The sequence below is a fragment of the Eubalaena glacialis genome, chromosome 3 (genome assembly GCF_028564815.1).
Source record: "Eubalaena glacialis isolate mEubGla1 chromosome 3, mEubGla1.1.hap2.+ XY, whole genome shotgun sequence".
Taxonomy (NCBI): domain Eukaryota; kingdom Metazoa; phylum Chordata; class Mammalia; order Artiodactyla; family Balaenidae; genus Eubalaena; species Eubalaena glacialis.
In genome coordinates this window covers 114,569,993-114,590,202 of record NC_083718.1, presented here as the reverse complement: position 1 = coordinate 114,590,202, position 20,210 = coordinate 114,569,993, and the positions used below count along the sequence as shown (strand labels likewise).

Here is a 20,210-nt window from a genome sequence, read left to right as displayed (position 1 = left end):
TTGCCCCCACTGGTGATATCTTAGTATAGCCTGTTTTTACTCCCATTTTCTCCAAAATCAGTTCTTTTTCCTGGTCTATCACCAATACTATTCTCTTTCTACTGTTATCATTATTCTGATGCAAAGGATTTAGGGAAGAGTTGCAAGTAGGAGGCACATGCGTCCCTCAGTGTCCCTCATTCATGGCAGACTTTCCTAATATACCATGCCACACCATCTTGGAATCTTTCTCAGCACATTCTTTCTCAACATATTACACTTGGTAACCACTACCAAGGTAATCAGCATTATCACATAAGTTGAAAGGCAGTTGCCATCCTGACTTTGGGTATGTATATGAATTTTCTTAGCCCTAACACAGAGATACAATTGGAAATATATTCTAAGGAGTACTATTCTATATCTTACAATCAAAGGCATATGAGGAGGAAAAACATAAGCACTATTAGAAATGCTTTCTTTTCTGCTCATTTATTCTTAAATTGCATGAGATACACAAATTATTTCCCCCAATATTATTTTATACTATAGCATTATATATTTATTTTCTTGTGAAAATTAATTTACCAGATCCAGTAAAGTTTCTTTTCCACTGATTGTACAAAATTTCTTCACTGTCTCAAATGTAATATAATACCAAGCCATCAATCTTCCTGCCTCTGTGGGAAAAGACGGAAAAATAAACATTCCCCATCAGCTGAAACAACTTGAATTTTCATCAGTTTAACAAACATTTCCTTAGCATCTTCGCTGTGCCTTTAACAGCATCAGGTACAAAAGACACCAAAAAATCTAGAAGACACGGTCTCTGGAACCTACAGGTTAGCTAGGGAGATAACCACATGTGAAATAACTAGACTAGAGTACAAAATCCAGTTAATAATAATGTTTACATACACAAACTTAAGTACAGAGGAAATTAAGCCTAAGAGAATGGTCCGTGTGGGATAACCTTCTAGAGAAAATGGGTCTTGAGCAGGATTTTAAAGTAAACAATAGGCCTTGGCAGAAAGGAAATATAGCCATTATGACCTCAGGAAAAAACAAAACTTGTTTATCAAAAGAGTAAAGTTTAAAAGACTATCTTTAGAATAATGTAATGAGAGATATGGCTTGATAAACATAAGACTAAAATTCAGGTCAAACTGACCTGCTTAGAATCTTTGGGCCACCACTTACTAGTTACTAGGTGATCATGTGCAGGTTACTTTACCAGTTTCTTAATGTAATGTGGGAATAATAAAAGTATGCATCTCATATGTTTGTTGTGAAGAAGATTAAATGCAATAATACGTGCATAGTACTTAGCATAGTGCCCAACATTAAACACATGTTGCCTACTTTTATTATCAAAACATGATGAAAGAGGGCTTCTCTGGTGGCGCAGTGGTTGAGAGTCTGCCTGCCAATGCAGGGGACGCGGGTTCGAGCCCTGGTCTGGGAGGATCCCACATGCCGCGGAGCGGCTGGGCCCATGAGCCACAATTACTGAGCCTGCGCATCTGGAGCCTGTGGTCCGCAACAAGTGAGGCCGCGACGGTGAGAGGCCCGCGCACCGCGATGAAGAGTGGCCCCCGCTTGCCGCAACTAGAGAAAGCCCTCACACAGAAACGAGGACCCAACACAGCCATAAATAAATAAATAAAATAAATTAAAAAAAAAAAACATGATGAAAGATAGAATACAGAGGCCGTGAAATAGCCTCTAAATGGTATAAAGGAGTTTAGATTTTGGTTTTGATTTGTAAAATAACAGAGGACCACTTAAAATTCTTGAGCAATATTTCAATTAAATTGGAATTTGAAACTAAATTGTTTTGGAAATAAAACATCAGGTAGGCTGTGGGTAGGAGGATGGGTAGAGTGAGGATAAGTAATTGATGAAATGGAATTCATTTAAAAGGTTACTGGCTTCAATTATAAGTTGTCAAGAACATTACAAAGAATTTCAAGTCTTGTGAACACACACAAAAAACAGCTGAGAAGAGGAAAACGGCATACTGTTGCTCAAGGAAAAGGCTAATATTTAAGTATGTGCTACAGGTTTTGCTGAAGAGGAAAGAATTTGACATTCCATCACTTATAGGCATCAAGAATAAGGTACAGTAGACAGAACTTAAGACTCAGGAATAGCCACTTTCTCAATTAGGAGTCTAGTGAATATGTTCAGCCAAAATGTGAGTAATGCAGTGGTTCATCAAAGGGAGATTCTAAGAGCAGTGTGTGAGATAGCGAGAATATGGTTACCAAGGGAACTAGTATATGTTATGTTTAGGGTATATTTAAAGATGCTCCTCTTATCCTAGATGTTTATAAATTAATATAGGGTATCTCCCTGCTAGTGAAAATGAAAGGTTTCGAGAAAAGGCTTGATATTTGCTGGCTTATTAGTAAGGATGAAGGTTTCCTAGGTAAGGTATAAAAATAAACTAGAAAGAAAGCTATAAAGAAAATGAGTCAAGGTAGAAGGAATGGAAAGAAGTTTTTAAAATTTGCAAGTGAAGAGAGAAAATAAAGAGTCAACTTGCTATCAATATAGCTTTTGAATAATGAATGTTCTCATAGTGGCAAATACAGGGTATTTCAAAGTAAAAGTCGTAGAGTTGGGGTAAGGGGAGTGGAAGCAGAGGTCATGAGAATGTACCTCTCACATATCCTACTGCAAGAAGTGCTCTGATGGATGGCCCCAGCTGCTATGTTCTGAATCTATCACTATGTACACACCAAGATCACACTTCTCATGAGATACAAACAAATGACTGAGCATGGCAGGAATATTAAGGAAGACCTATAAGCCAAGGGACTCTTTGGATGGGCAACTTTGACTTGAAGATTCCCCATCAACTTTGCCAAATGGTCTTAGGACTGCACTGCAGGATAAAATTCTCCTTCCGTCTCTCTTTCCTTCCTTTTCTCCTTCCTTCCTTCACTCTCCTTCACAGAGGTAAGATTTGCATCCCAGTTTAATGACTTTCCATGCCTTTTGCAATTACTGCCCATTTTCATAAGGTTGTTAATCCTTCATAAATTTGCACAAACTAAGACTTGGCCTTTTGAGCCCTTCTTCTATACACATTAGCAGGCAGAATAGCTAAAAACCCGGACAAGAACACAAGCATACAGATAAAAATACCTAGATACTTGAGTATTATAACCACAAACTGAAAAAGCAAAAACTATATGAAGCAGAATTACTGGAACATACAGACTAAAAATTTAAATACAAAAAATAAATATTCAAAGAGATAAAAGAAGTAATAGTAACACAAAGGAACAAGAAGCCATAAAGAAAGAATTAGAAATAATATGTAAGGAGTTTCCATCTACATTAACAGCAGGCTAAGTAATTATGAACCAACCCCCCTGCTGAAGGCAACTACGTCAGATAAATGAAACATATGAAATATCTTTTATAAGGCAGCAAAGAACTAACAAGATATTTATCTGGGAGAGGGCTTAAAACCAAAGGGATAAGCACACACAAAATATTTATAAAAACTGACCACATACTGGGCCATAAAACAAGTCTCAACAATTCTCAAAAGATTGAAATCATACTGAAAATATTATCTGATACAAAGCAGCTGTATCAAATATCAAAAACAACAGCAACAACAAAAAAACTGAAAAGAAAAATAACTACAAAACCATCATATGTACAGAAATTAAGAACTAGATTTCCGACCTCCATAGGAGGGCCTCCGGAGTGTGGAGTGTTAGAATTTGGAGTCTCTGCATCCATCCACGTCTCTACAAATGGCCCAACGTCGTTCCTTTTTATGGATTATTTATTGGGGAGGAACCAAGATGGCGGAGTAGAAGGACGTGCTCTCACTCCCTCTTGCGAGAACACCAGAATCACAACTAGCTGCTGGACAATCACTGACAGGAAGACACTGGAACTCACCAAAAAAGATACCCACATCCAAAGACAAAGGAGAAGCCACAATGAGATGGCAGGAGGGGCGCAATCAGAGTAAAATCAAATCCCATAACTGGTGGGTGGGTGACTCACAGACTGGCAAACACTTATACCACAGAAGTCCACCCACTGGAGTGAAGATTCTGAGCCCCACGTCAGGCTTCCCAACCTGGGGTTCCGACAACGGGAGGAGGAATTCATAGAGAATCAGACTTTGAAGCCTAGTGGGAATTGATTGCAGGACTTTGACAGGACTGGGGGAAACAGAGACCCCACTCTTGGAGGGCGCACACAAAATAGTGTGCACATCGGGACCTAGGGGAAGGAGCAGTGACCCCGGGGGAGACTGAACCAGACCTACCTGCTAGTGTTGGAAGGTCTCCTACAGAGGCGGGGGGTGGCTCTGTTTCACCGTGGGGACAAGGACACTGGCAGCAGAAGTTCTGGGAAGTACTCCTTGGCCTGAGCCCTCTCAGAGTCTGTCATTATCCCCACCAAAGAGCCCAGATAGGCTCCAGTGCTGGGTGGCCTCAGGCCAAACAACCAAGAGGGAGGGAACCCAGCCCCACCCATCAACAGTCAAGTGGATTAAACTTTTACTGAGCTCTGACCACCACAGCAACAGTCAGCTCTACCCACCACCAGAGCCTCCCATCAAGCCTCTTAGATAGCCTCAACCACCAGAGGGCAGACAGCAGAAGCAAGAAAAACTATAATCCTGCAGCCTGTGGAAAAAAAACCACATTCACAGAAAGATAGACAAAACGAAAAGGCAGAGGGCTATGTACCAGATGAAGGAACAAAATAAAACCCCAGAAAAACAACTAAGTGAAGTGGAGATAGGCAACCTTCCAGAAAAAGAATTCAGAATAATGATAGTGAAGATGATCCAGGACCTCAGAATAAGAATGGAGGCAAAGATCGAGAAGATGCAAGAAATGTTTAACAAAGACCTAGAAGAATTAAAGAACAAGCAAACAGAGATGAACAATACAATAACTGAAATGAAAACTACATTAGAAGGAATCAATAGCAGAATAACTGAGGCAGAAGAATGGATAAGTGACCTGGAAGACAGAATGGTGGAATTCACTGCTGTGGAACAGAATAAAGAAAAAAGAATGAGAAGAAATGAAGACAGCCTAAGAGACCTCTGGGACAACATTAAACGCAACAACATTTGCATTATAGGGGTCCCAGAAGGAGAAGAGAGAGAGAAAGGACCAGAGAAAATATTTGAAGAGATTTTAGGCGAAAACTTCCCTAACATGGGAAAGGAAATAGCCACCCAAGTCCAGGAAGCGCAGAGAGTCCCATACACGATAAACCCAAGGAGAAACACACCGAGACACATAGTAATCAAACTGGCAAAACTTAAAGACAAAGAAAAATTATTGAAAGCAGCAAGGGAAAAACGACAAATAACATACAAGGGAACTCCCATAAGGTTAACAGCTGATTTCTCAGCAGAAACTGTACAAGCCAGAAGGGAGTGGCATGATATACTTAAAGTGATGAAAGGGAAGAACCTACAACCAAGATTACTCTACCCGGCAAGGATCTCATTTAGATTTGATGGAAAAATCAAAAGCTTTACAGACAAGCAAAAGCTAAGAGAATTCAGCACCACCAAACCAGCTCTACAACAAATGTTAAAGGAACCTCTCTAAGTGGAAAACACAAGAGAAGAAAAGGACCTACGAAAACAAACCCAAAACAATTAAGAAAATGGTCATAGGAACATACATATCGATAATTACCTTCAACGTGAATGGATTAAATGCTCCAACCAAAAGACACAGGCTTGCTGAATGGATACAAAAACAAGACCCATATATATGCTGTCTACAAGAGACCCACTTCAGACCTAGGGACACATACAGACTGAAAGTGAGGGGATGGAAAAAGATATTCCATGCAAATAGAAATCAAAAGAAAGCTGGAGTAGCAATACCCATATCAGATAAAATAGACTTTAAAATAAAGAATGTTACAAGAGACAAGGAAGGACACTACATAATGATCAAGGGATCAATCCAAGAAGAAGATATAACAATTATAAATATATATGCACCCAACATAGGAGCACCTCAATACATAAGGCAACTGCTAACAGCTATAAAAGAGGAAATCGACAGTAACACAATAATAGTGGGGGACTTTAACACCTCACTTACACCAACGGACAGATCATCCAAAATTAAAATAAATACGGAAATAGAGGTTTTAAATGACACAATAGACCAGATAGATTTAATTGATATTTATAGGACATTCCATCCAAAAACAGCAGATTACACGTTCTTCTCAAGTGCACACGGAACATTCTCCAGGATAGATAACATCTTGGGTCACAAATCAAGCCTCAGTAAATTTAAGAAAATTGAAATCATATCAAGCATCTTTTCTGACCACAACGCTATGAGATTAGAAATGAATTGCTGGGGAAAAAACGTGAAAAGCACAAACAGATGGAGGCTAAACAATATGTTACTAAATAACCGAGAGATCACTGAAGAAATCAAAGAGGAAATCAAAAAATACCTAGAGATAAATGACAATGAAAACACGACGATCCAAAACCTATGGGATGCAGCAAAAGCAGTTCTTAGAGGGAAGTTTATAGCTATACAAGCCTACCTAAAGAAACAAGAAAAATCTCAAGTAAACAATCTAACCTTACACCTAAAGGAACTAGAGAAAGAAGAACAAACAAAACCCAAAGTTAGCAGAAGGAAAGAAATCATAAAGATCAGAGCGGAAATAAATGAAATAGAAACAAAGAAAACAATAGCAAAGATCAATAAAACTAAAAGCTGGTTCTTTGAGAAGATAAACAAAATTGATAAGCCATTAGCCAGACTCATCAAGAAAAAGAGGGAGAGGACTCAAATCAATAAAATTAGAAATGAAAAAGGAGAAGTTACAACAGACACCGCAGAAATACAAAGCATCTTAAGCGACTACTACAAGCAACTCTATGCCAATAAAATGGACAACCTGGAAGAAATGGACAAATTCTTAGAAAAGCACAACCTTCCAAGACTGAACCAGGAAGAAACAGAAAATATGAACAGACCAATCACAAGTAATGAAATTGAAACTGTGATTAAAAATCTTCCAACAAACAAAAGCCCAGGACCAGATGGCTTCACAGGCGAATTCTATCAAACATTTAGAAAAGAGCTAACACCTATCCTTCTCAAACTCTTCCAAAATATTGCAGAGGGAGGAACACTCCCAAACTCATTCTATGAGGCCACCATCACCCTGATACCAAAACCAGACAAAGATGTCACAAAGAAAGAAAACTACAGGCCAATATCACTGATGAACATAGATGCAAAAATACTCAACAAAATACTAGCAAACAGAATCCAACAGCACATTAAAAGGATCATACACCATGATCAAGTGGGGTTTATTCCAGGAATGCAAGGATTCTTCAATATATGCAAATCAATCAACGTGATACATCATATTAACAAATTGAAGGAGAAAAACCATATGATCATCTCAATAGATGCAGAGAAAACTTTCGACAAAATTCAACACCCATTTATGATAAAAGCCCTGCAGAAAGTAGGCATAGAGGGAACTTTCCTCAACATAATAAAGGCCATATATGACAAACCCACAGCCAATGTTGTCCTCAATGGTGAAAAACTGAAATCATTTCCACTAAGATCAGGAACAAGACAAGGTTGCCCACTCTCACCGCTATTATTCAACATAGTTTTGGAAGTGTTAGCCACAGCAATCAGAGAAGAAAAAGAAATAAAACGAATCCAAATCGGAAAAGAAGAAGTAAAGCTGTCACTGTTTGCAGATGACATGATACTACACACAGAGAATCCTAAAGATGTTACCAGAAAACTACTAGAGCTAATCAATGAATTTGGTAAAGTAGCAGGATACAAAATTAATGCACAGAAATCTCTTGCATTCCTATACACTAATGATGAAAAATCTGAAAGTGAAATTAAGAAAACACTCCCGTTTACCATTGCAACAAAAAGAATAAAATATCTAGGAATAAACCTACCTAAGGAGACAAAAGACCTGTATGCAGAAAATTATAAGACACTGATGAAAGAAATCAAAGATGATACAAATAGATGGAGAGATATACCATGTTCTTGGATTGGAAGAATCAACATTGTGAAAATGACTCTACTACCCAAAGCAATCTACAGATTCAATGCAATCCCTATCAAACTACCACTGGCATTTTTCACAGAACTAGAACAAAAAATTTCACAATTTGTATGGAAAAACAAAAGACCCCGAATAGCCAAAGCAATCTTGAGAACGAAAAATGGAGCTGGAGGAATCAGGCTCCCTGACTTCAGACTATACTACAAAGCTACAGTAATCAAGACAGTTTGGTACTGGCACAAAAACAGAAACATAGATCAATGGAACAGGATAGAAAGCCCAGAGATAAACCCACGCACATATGGTCACCTTATCTTTCATAAAGGAGGCAAGCATATACAGTGGAGAAAAGACAGCCTCTTCAATAAGTGGTGCTGGGAAAACTGGACAGGTACATGTAAAAGAGTGAAATTAGAGCACTCCCTAACACCATCCCCAAAAATAAACTCAAAATGGATTAAAGACCTAAGTGTAAGGCCAGACACTATCAAACTCTTAGAGGAAAACATAGGCAGAACACTCTATGACATAAATCACAGCAAGATCCTTTTTGACCCACCTCCTAGAGAAATGGAAATAAAAACACAAATAAACAAATGGGAACTAATGAAACTTCAAAGCTTTTGCACAGCAAAGGAAACCATAAACAAGACCAAAAGACAACCCTCAGAATGGGAGAAAATATTTGCAAATGAAGCAACTGACAAAGGATTAATCTCCAAGATTTACAAGCAGCTCATGCAGCTCAATAACAAAAAAACAAACAACCCAATCCAAAAATGGGCAGAAGACCTAAATAGACATTTCTCCAAAGAAGATATACAGATTGCCAACAGACACATGAAAGAATGCTCAACATCATTAATCATTAGAGAAATGCAAATCAAAACTACAATGAGATATCATCTCTCACCAGTCAGAATGGCCATCATCAAAAAATCTAGAAACAATAAATGCTGGAGAGGGTGTGGAGAAAAGGGAACACTCTTGCACTGTTGGTGGGAATGTAAATTGATACAGCCACTATGGAGAACAGTATGGAGGTTCCTTAAAAAACTAAAAATAGAACTACCATACGACCCAGCAATCCCACTACTGAGCATATACCCTGAGAAAACCATAATTCAGAAAGAGTCATGTACCAAAATGTTCACTGCAGCTCTATTTACAATAGCCAGGACATGGAAGCAACCTAAGTGTCCATCATCGGATGAATGGAGAAAGATGTGGCACATATAAACAATGAAATATTACTCAGCCACAAAAAGAAATGAAATGGAGGTATTTGTAGTGAGGTGGATGGAGTTAGAGTCTGTCATACAGAGTGAAGTAAGTCAGAAAGAGAAAAACTAATACAGTAATGCTAACACATATATATGGAATCTAAGGAAAAAAAAAAAAAAAGGTCATGAAGAACCTAGTGGCAAGACGGGAATAAAGACACAGACCTACTAGAGAATGGACTTGAGGATATGGGGAGGGGGAGGGGTAAGATGTGACAGGGTGAGAGAGTGGCATGGACATATATACACTACCAAATGTAAAATAGATAGCTAGTGGGAAGCAGCCGCATAGCACAGGGAGATCAGCTCGGTGCTTTGTGACCACCTAGAGGGGAGGGATAGGGAGGGTGGGAGGAAGGGAGACGCAAGAGGGAAGAGATATGGGAACATATGTATATGTATAACTGATTCACTTTGTTATAAAGCAGAAACTAACACACCATCGTAAAGCACTTATACTCCAATAAAGATGTTTTAAAAAATAAATAAATAAATAAATAAATAATTAATTAAAACATTTAGAGAAGAGCTAACACCCATCCTTCTCAAAATCTTCCAAAAAATTGCAGAGGAAGGAACACTCCCAAACTCATTCTAGGAGGCCACCATCACCCTGATACCAAAACCAGACAAAGATACTACAAAAAAAGCAAATTACAGACCAATATCACTGATGAATATAGATGCAAAAATCCTCAACAAAATACTAGCAAACAGAATCCAACAACACATTAAAAGGATCATACACCACGATCAAGTGGGATTTATCCCAGGGATGCAAGGATTCTTCAACATACGCAAATCAATCAATGTGATACACCATATTAACAAATTGAAGAATAAAAACCATATGATCATCTCAATAGAGGCAGAAAAAGCTTTTCACAAAATTCAACACCCATTTATGATAAAAACTCTCCAGAAAGTGGGCATAGAGGGAACCTACCTCAACATAATAAAGGCCATATACGACAAACCCACAGCAAACATCATTCTCAACGGTGAAAAACTGAAAGCATTTCCTCTAAGATGAGGAACGAGACAAGGATGTCCACTCTCACCAGTATTATTCAACATAGTTTTGGAAGTCCTAGCCACGGCAATCAGAGAAGAAAAAGAAATAAAAGGAATACAAATTGGAAAAGAAGAAGTAAAACTGTCACTGTTTGCAGATGACATGATACTATACATACAGAATCCTAAAAACGCCACCAGAAAACTACTAGAGCTAATCAATGAATTTGGTAAAGTTGCAGGATACAAAATTAATGCACAGAAATCTCTTGCATTCCTATACACTAATGATGAAAAATCTGAAAGAGAAATTATGGAAACACTCCCATTTACCATTGCAACAAAAAGAATAAAATACCTAGGAATAAACTTACCTAGGGAGACAAAAGACCTATATGCAGAAAACTATAAGATGCTGATGAAAGAAATTAAAGATGATACCAACAGATGGAGAGATATACCATGTTCTTGGATTGGAAGAATCAATATTGTGAAAATGACTATACTACCCAAAGCAATCTACAGATTCAATGCAATCCCTATCAAATTGCCAATGGCATTTTTTACGGAACTAGAACAAATCATCTTAAAATTTGTATGGAGACACAAAAGACCCCTAATAGCCAAAGCAGTCTTGAGGGAAAAAAACGGAGCTGGAGGAATCAGACTCCCTGACTTCAGACTATACTACAAAGCTACAGTAATCAAGACAATATGGTACTGGCACAACAACAGAAACATAGGTCAATGGAACAAGATAGAAAGCCCAGAGATAAACCCATGCACCTATGGTCAACTAATCTATGACAAAGGAGGCAAAGACATACAATGGAGAAAAGACAGTCTCTTCAATAAGTGGTGCTGGGAAATCTGGACAGCTACATGTAAAAGAATGAAATTAGAACGCTCCCTAACACCATACACAAAAATAAACTCAAAATGGATTAGAGACCTAAATGTAAGACCAGACACTATAAAACTCTTAGAGGAAAACATAGGAAGAACACTCTTTGACATAAATCACAGCAAGATCTTTTTTGATCCACCTCCTAGAATAATGGAAATAAAAACAAAAATAAACAAATGGGACCTAATGAAACTTCAAAGCTTTTGCACAGCAAAGGAAACCATAAACAAGACAAAAAGACAACCCTCAGAATGGGAGAAAATATTTGCAAACGAATCATCGGACAAAGGATTAATCTCCAAAATATATAAACAGCTCATTCAGCTCAATATTAAAGAAACAAACAACCCAATCCAAAAATGGGCAGAAGACCTAAATAGACATTTCTCCAAAGAAGACATACAGATGGCCAAGAAGCACATGAAAAGATGCTCAACATCATTAATTATTAGAGAAATGCAAATCAAAACTACAATGAGGTATCACCTCACACCAGTTAGAATGGGCATCATCAGAAAATCTACAAACAACAAATGCTGGAGAGGGTGTGGAGTAAAGGGAACCCTCTTGCACTGTTGGTGGGAATGTAAATTGATACAGCCACTATGGAGAACAGTATGGAGGTTCCTTAAAAAACTAAAAATAGAATTACCATATGATCCAGCAATCCCACTACTGGGCGTATACCCAGAGAAAACCATAATTCAAAAAGACACATGCACCCCAATGTTCATTGCAGCACTATTTACAATAGCCAGGTCATGGAAGCAACCTAAATGCCCATTGACAGACAAATGGATATAGAAGTTGTGGTACATATATACAATGGAATATTACTCAGCCATAGAAAGGAACGAAATTGAGTCATTTCTTGAGACGTGGATGGATCTAGAGACTGTCATACAGAGTGAAGTAAGTCAGAAAGAGAAAAACAAATATCGTATATTAACGCATGTATGTGGAACCTAGCAAAATGGTACAGATGAGCCAGTTTGCAGGGCAGAAGTTGAGACACAGATGTAGAGAACAGACATATGGACACCAAGGGGGCAAATCTGTGGTGGGGTGGCGATGGTGGTGTGCTGAATTGGGCGCTTGGGATTGACATGTATACACTGATGTGTATAAAACTGATGACTAATAAGAACCTGCAGTATAAAAAAACAAACAAAACAACTAATACTAAACTTTCACTGGGTTATTTGTATGGAAATATGTTAACATAAATGTTTCAGACATTAAAAAAAAAAAAAGAACTAGATTTCCAAATAATCCATAGGTCAAAGAAGAAATAATGGAAATTAGAAAATACAACAAACTGATTGATAATTAAACTATTACAAATCACAGCTAATAAAAATTCTTAGCCTTAAATAACTATATAGTATTCCTATACATTTACGTAAACCTTTATTTCCTGCAAATATATAGTATATGCATTCCTATAAAATCTTGTATTCTATAAACTGCATACTAAAAATAACAAGGCTTATGGGAAAAAGTATTGAGGCAAACAACTAAAAAATTCATACAACCTTATAACAAGAGCACTAACCTAAATAATCCTAATAAAAATACTAGCACAGTTAAAAAGACATGTTAAATTTCTCATGAAGTTATATATACATACATGTATGTAACACTTTATGTGTGTGTGTTTTAAGTAGCTTGATGGTGTAGGGTGTAACAAGAGTTGAGGCTGCTGAGTTAATAAACACAAAGGACAAAATGTCCAATGATTGGGCATTGCATAATATGTGCTTTCAAAGCAGAGTACATGACCAACCTGGGTCCAGAGGAGAAACAAGTAAAACGGCATCATGTACAATACTGTATTCCTCTGAAAACTCAGCTACATTCAGCTAGAATGTATATTTTATGTTAAGCTGCTGTGATGGTTAATTTTATGTGTCAACTTAACTGGGCCATACGGTGCCCAGGTATTTGGTCAAATATTATTCTGGGTATGTCTGTAAAGGTGTTTTGGATGATATTAACATTTAAATTGATAGACTGAACACTGATAGAACATTAGTGCTCTTTGCAATATTAATGGATTTCCATTTAAAAGATTTCTGTGGGCAAATAAGAATGTAAAAATCTTAGGCTAATCAATTTCAGCTCTTTTTTACTACCTTTCTTCTTAGCACCTTTAATATGCTACTGAACCCCATGAATCTCCTAGAGAAGATAGTTTAGAGTAAAACTGCATTCTCTATTTTAATTTGGAATCTCTCTCCCCCCACGCCCAGAACACTCACTAAGATAAATTGGTGTATGACATGAAGATCTAAATAGATTTTCACTATACCATTTATTGAAACATCAATCCCAAGGCAGTTCTCAATTTTAATGTGCAAAAGAAGCATCCAGGGAACAAGCTTAAAATCTAAGTTACTAGGTTTTACTCCTAGAAGGTGAGGTTTGTAAGTCTGGAGTAGGGTTCATTAATTTCATTTTTAACATAACAGCACCCTCAGTTGACTTTGAGAGGAAGTAGTTAACCCAACCGCACTTTAGGAAACATTACCCTGCTACGTGATAAGGAATATTTTCAGCTCCAAGATTGGATTGTCCTTTTGGACATTCCTGCCTGGACATGGAATGAGTGAGGAATGAAAGAGAAACCAAAGACATCAAACATTTTATAATAGGTTTAACAAACCAGTTATGCTATTGAGAATAAGAGGCAAGTAGAGATACATTTTCCTAACCTTGGACAAAAAAGAGCAACAACTCATGTTTTCAGAGGAATTTTTTTTTGCTGTAAATGTTCATTATCCCATTTCATCATCACAACAACCCAGTAAGGTAAGTAGGACATGTAATATATTCTTGTTTTACAGATAAATAAACTAAGGCTCAGCGAGCATAAGGTCACAGCTAGCATAGTGGCAGAACTGGGACTGAAATCCAGGCATTTGGAACACAAATTTTATGTTCATTCCACTGTATAGTATTCCAGGTCAAATTAACTGTTATATGCTCTGGGTGTCAAGTTTCATGTCATATATGTAAGAAAAGATTTCCAGTAGAAAACTAACGTTCAAATGTCATAGCAAAGGTGAGAGACCAGGATCAAAACTACAATTCATTTACATAATGACCATAGCTTAAGCTGTGAAGGTAAATTATGTTTTCAAAGAAATTATCATAAACTGGGAATAAAGGTCCAACATCTACACATTTAAGAAGCCCCATATAAAGCAAAAAAGGTCAGCAAAGAGAAATTGACTAAAGAAGCAGAAAGAGAATCAAAAGAATGTTAAAAATAAGAAAATTAATCAGGTAGTATCCACTGATGATTGAGAAAGAGGACAAATATTACACATATCATTTATTAGGTATGTTTAAAGGCAGAAGGAATGTTATCAGTGGATTCAAGAAGTTCCACAGGGAAAGAATGATAGTGGGAATAAGATTCTTGAGAATTAAAGTATCTGAAGAATAGATGAAGTTATATTAGTGATTCTCATGCCCCCTTTAGTGAGACATCCTAGAATACAAAGAAGGTAATTCTCACAAACAAATTAGGTTTATCAGAATGAGGACCATGGGAGAGGAAAAAAATGTTATAAATCTAGGGTTGAGAGTTAGGGAGGTAATTTGTTTTAAAAAAACCTTATACAAATAAATACAAATAAAAACATAATACAAAATCATACATTTCTATAGTACAGCTGCAAGTATGTAAAAATGCATTTAAAAATGGAAGGATACATGAAATGTTAACAGATAGTCAGATTCTGATTTTTTTAAACTTTCCTATACTTCCCAATTTTTATTCAGTAAAGTATCTCTTTTTAAAAAGTTTAATTTGTTATAATGAAGTCAATATTTTCCCCCAAGAAACTTCTAATCATGAGTGGTAAAAACTACAAAACATTCTTCCTTGCTTCTGTTATACCCTATCTAGAATCCTCTGCTAAAAGTCACCGGAGTTAGTGAACACAAATTCTGTGCCTGTCAAAAAGAAGCTCTATAATTTTAGAAATAGGACTCGTATAAATTGATCATGCTAATAATGATGATACCCTGTTGAAAACTGAAACCACAATTTAATTTTACCATCATCTAAATTTTAGTAGAAAAAAATTTTTAATTTAGCCTCAAGTAAGCAATTGTTAAATTTACTAACAATGATGGAAAAATTACCAGTTGGTTTGAAATTAACATCTTCATCCATCTTTATCAGGTCCAGAGATGATAAATCATTCAGATTCTTCAAACATAATTCTGTTCAATTATAGAAAACACATTTTTTACTTTAGTAAAATAAAGAAGCAACACAAAATAGAATTTATTATAAAATACCCTGAAGGTGTATTTCTGTGTAATTGTTCTGGGAAGAACTGTAGTCCCTATTTAAGTGGTTAAAAAAAAAAACAACTCATTTAAACAAAAGAGCCAACTAATATGCTGAAAAAATTTTCTAACAGTAAAAATAATACAAATAATAAAAATAACACTCAAGTGATAACATTTACAACTTGGAGCTTTTAAAATGATATATTTGTACTATCTCATTTAATCCTCAAAACACAACATGGCAGGTATTAATATTATTTCATACACAAGTTAGGAAATTAAAGAATAGAGAAGCTAAGTGACTTGCTCCAGGTCTAAATAACTGTTTTGCCATTTGACTTCCAATATGGCAGTAGTTTTTCTTTTTAAAAAAGCTTTAAGATATATACACACAAAGTATAAAGAATCAAATAGTTCTACAGAGATTGTTCAAAAAACACCAGTCTTTCCCCTCCTCCTAGTTTGCCACACTCTCTTAAGGTAACCATTATGACTATTTTAGCTGATGGTTCTAGTATTTACTTCACCATCTCTGAATATAACACTATTGCACCTGGAAGGAACCTCTGAATAGGAAGCAATGCAAGTTCACTCTCACTGATTGATGGGGACCAGAGCAATCAATTGTAGTAACCTGTTGCATTCAGTGTTCTCTCTGTTCCCTGCTATAAAGCCCAGGAGATTGGAGGCAGTTAACAGCAGAGAGTGGGAATACCACAACCTATTCAATGTTATATAGAATAGCCACTCAAAAAAACATAGCCCTTAGAAAGCAGGGTTCTTTGAAAAATACTTTAGTTTAAGCAACATTGCTAAGGCAGCTTGATAGTTTTAAGTGTTTGGTTAAGTAAGGCTTCTGAACTCTTTGCTAATTTTCTTAATTACCCACTATTAAATTAACATTCAGTGGCCATCAACAAAAGTCTACACATAATAAATGCTGGAGAGGGTGTGGAGAAAAAGGAACCTTCCTACACTGTTGGTGGGAATGTAAATTGGTACAGCCACTAGGGAGAACAGTATGGAGGTTCCTTAAAAAACTAAAAATAGAGTTACCATATGATCCTGCAATCCCACTCCTGGGCATATATCCAGAGAAAACTATAATTTGAAAAGATACATGCACCCCAATGTTCATTGAAGCACTATTTACAATAGTCAAGACATGTAAGCAACCTAAATGTCCATCAACAGAGGAATGGATAAAGAAGATGTGATATATATATATATACACACATAATGGAATATTACTCAGACATAAAAAAGAATGAAATAATGCCATTTGTGGCAACATGGATGGATGGATGGACCCAGAGATTATCATACTAAGTGAAGTAAGCAAGACAGAGAAAGACAAATATCACATGATATCACTTATATGTAGAATCTAACAAAAAAAAAATAATACCAATGAACTTATTTACAAAACAGGAAGAGACTCACAGACATAGAAAACAAACTTATGGTTACCAAAGGGGAAAGAGGGGGAGGGATAAATTAGGAGGTTGGGATTAACATGTACACACTACTATATATAAAATAGATAACCAACAAGGACCTACTGTATAAGCACAGGAAACTATACTCAATATTTTGTAATAATCTATAAGGGAAAAGAATCTGAAAAAGAATATACATATATATAAAACTGAATCACTATACTGTACACCTGAAACTAACATGACATTGTAAATCAACTACACTTAAATTAAAAAAAAACCAATGCTCTCAATTTTCAACTTCAAAAAAATTAATATTCAGTAAGTTAAACAAGAATGCTTACTATATGCTGAGCACTATTCTAAGCTTAAAGTTTATAGTAGTGAACAAGGCAAGGTTCTTCCTCTTTAAAACTTGTATTTTACTGAAGAAAGCAATCAATAACAAATAAATAATATAATCTCAGGTATTGAAAAGTATTACGAGGGAGGGAGAGATTGGGAGTTTGGGATTGACATGTACACACCACTATATTTAAAACAGATAACCAACAAGGACCTACTGTATAAGCACAAGGAATTTTGCTCAATATTCTGTAATAACCTAAATGGGAAAAGAATTTGAAAAAGAATAGATACATGTATATGTATAACTGAACCACTGTCCTGTACACCTGAAACTAACACAACATTGTTACTCAACTATACTCCAATATAAAATAAAAATTAAAAAAAAAGAAAGGTATTATGAAGGAAAATAAAGCTGAGAAAGGAACTAAAGAATAACAGTTTTTTAAGCTTTTGTTTAATTAAGCTTATGTGTATTTCAGATACACAGCTTATAATTTCTGATTAAAGTAAGGATGTAGTCATCCTAATTTTCAACATAAACACATCACCTTTTCCAAGAGCAGAAAAACAGCAGTAACAATATAGAAATTGTTTTTCCTTCGTCTTTGTAAATGTGGGTTTAAATAAGGTAGTGCAGGAAGGTTTCTCTGAGGAGTTGATATGTAAACAAAGACCTGAATGAAATGAAGGTTCAGGCCACGTAAAATATGCAAGAAGTGTTTCAAGTATAAAGAGGGTGCAAGGACCTGAAGTGTGAACAAGCTTGATGTGGTTAAGGAACAGCAAGATAGCCAATTTGGACAGAGTGGAATAAATGAGAGGAAAGTGACAAGAGATGAAGTTAGAGAAACAGGCATGGGGGTACCAAATAGGACTTTGTGGGTTCTGGTGAAAGTTTGCATTTTATTCTAAGAGTGATGGGAGAGCTACTGGGGGATACTGAGTAAGAAAGTATAACCAAATTTAGGAAACAGCATATTCTATGCTAAAGACCCTTCCTAAGAAATTTAAGGCAGACCTCCAAGGAAACCAAAACATTCTATCCAGTTATATAATAAATTTGGCTATTCCTTATAGGCAAAACTTAGCCACCTATAATAACTGAAAATAAGACAAATATGAACTGTTAAGAACATTTAAGAAAAGTTAAATCTTTACAGTTACCAGAATATAGCAAGATATTTCTTGGTCTGTCTCATTTTGTGTATTTGATAATTATGATAAAAAATATATGCTTTTAAAACTCCATTACAAATTTGGTCAATACATAAAGAATAATACAACTATATTATAGAGCTGTTTCTCAACAGCTGCATCATGAACATAAGCTATTGCTAATCAGCATGTTTTAACAATATATTTATTCTTTAAGAAAGACAATTTTACTGCTTCATCCTTATCTCTGCATTTTTATTTGCCATATGTGTATATCCAAGTAGAGAATAAGTTAAAATTGGCTAAATATTTTTAGGGATCTAACGTATTTTCTTTTCCTGGAAGACAGTCTCAATACAATGAAGAGGCAGCAATTTCTACTCCTAATAAATGCTTAACAATCTTTTGATATTTTAAAAGATAGGTAAAGAAATACTGAGTGATTCAACTGAAAACTAAAACTGAGGTTTGATAGGAATACTTCACTAGCACAGATTAGGATAAGAAGCCCATAATCAAGCTTGGCTTATATTTTCAATTAAAATTAAACTAGAAAAGCAACATAAAGAGTTGAGTATCTATAGGCAACATTTCCAAAGACCAGGATCATTTTAAAAATAAAAACAAACCAAGTTAACATGTTATACAAAGGAAGATATTCTGATAGAATTAATAAATAGATTAATTCAGAAAAAAAGTACATGTGCCAAGCTTTATTTACCTGTGAAAAAGAAATCCATATTTTCTTTTCTGCAAACAAGGTTACTTTAAAAAATACTTTACCAGAGCATTCTTACTTTCATAATAACTAGACTTTTTCATTAAAATTTATAGAATATAATTTTTTAGAAGGAAATGCATCTAACCTTGTAATTTTGATTCAATTCCATCTTTGCTCAATCCAGATGCAAAACCTATATGTTATGACAATTTATTAAAAATAAAATAGAATGAGATGAATTCATCTTTATAGGCTCAATTTATACCCCAGTTAACTAGAAAAGAGTAATCTAGCTCAATCTTAAATAGAAGAAAAAAGTAGCTTAAAGTTAAAACAAGGTTTAAACATCTATAGAAAATAACCACTGTTGTGAAATCCTTTCAATATCAATTGGCTATTTCTTGTTCATTTTATTGTATAACAGTGACCAGGAATACTACATGTATTTTTTTTCCTTAGAGGTCTGAAAGTTTTGAACCTGTGTGTATTAAAATGGTATTATAACACGTCAGGTTTTAATCTGATATTCTGCAATCCCAAGCATTTTTATTTTATAACCTGTACCACAGGAAAGAACCCTCTAGAAGCAACATAACTATATGTGTGCTAGCTTTAGAAGCAAGAAGAAAATTCCAGCAGCAACAGTATTACTATATACTTTGATTTGAACACCAGTTCAGACAAAATTCAAAACTTCTTTTTGACTTTAACTTATTTTAAATAATTTTAGGCATTTTAAAAATTTTTATTGAGATAATTTTTTTCTAAAAGATCTATTTTTAATGGTGTTGATTTCAAGCCTTATTAAAAGACTAGAAGTAAAACAGATAAAGATTTCTCACGTTTCTCTACTCTTGCTCTAACTGTATTTGTTATAATTGTTTTTACTTCTGCTACCTATTAGTTTCTATAATCTATTCTGTGACTTATTAGTATAAAGTAGGCCCAATTGG

At 35.6% G+C, this 20,210-nt stretch overlaps 1 protein-coding gene across 1 annotated transcript in view; it reads right to left on the bottom strand.

Annotated features, from left to right (window-relative positions):
* Positions 1-20,210, bottom strand: part of HFM1 (helicase for meiosis 1) — a 136,047-nt gene that overhangs the window by 71,918 nt on the left and 43,919 nt on the right. Inside the window, exons 20-22 of the mRNA XM_061186326.1 lie at positions 19,403-19,450; positions 15,439-15,519; positions 568-659 (exon numbers count right to left, since the gene is read on the bottom strand). Coding sequence (XP_061042309.1) covers positions 568-659; positions 15,439-15,519; positions 19,403-19,450 — 221 coding nt within the window. The remainder of the gene's footprint in view (positions 1-567; positions 660-15,438; positions 15,520-19,402; positions 19,451-20,210) is intronic.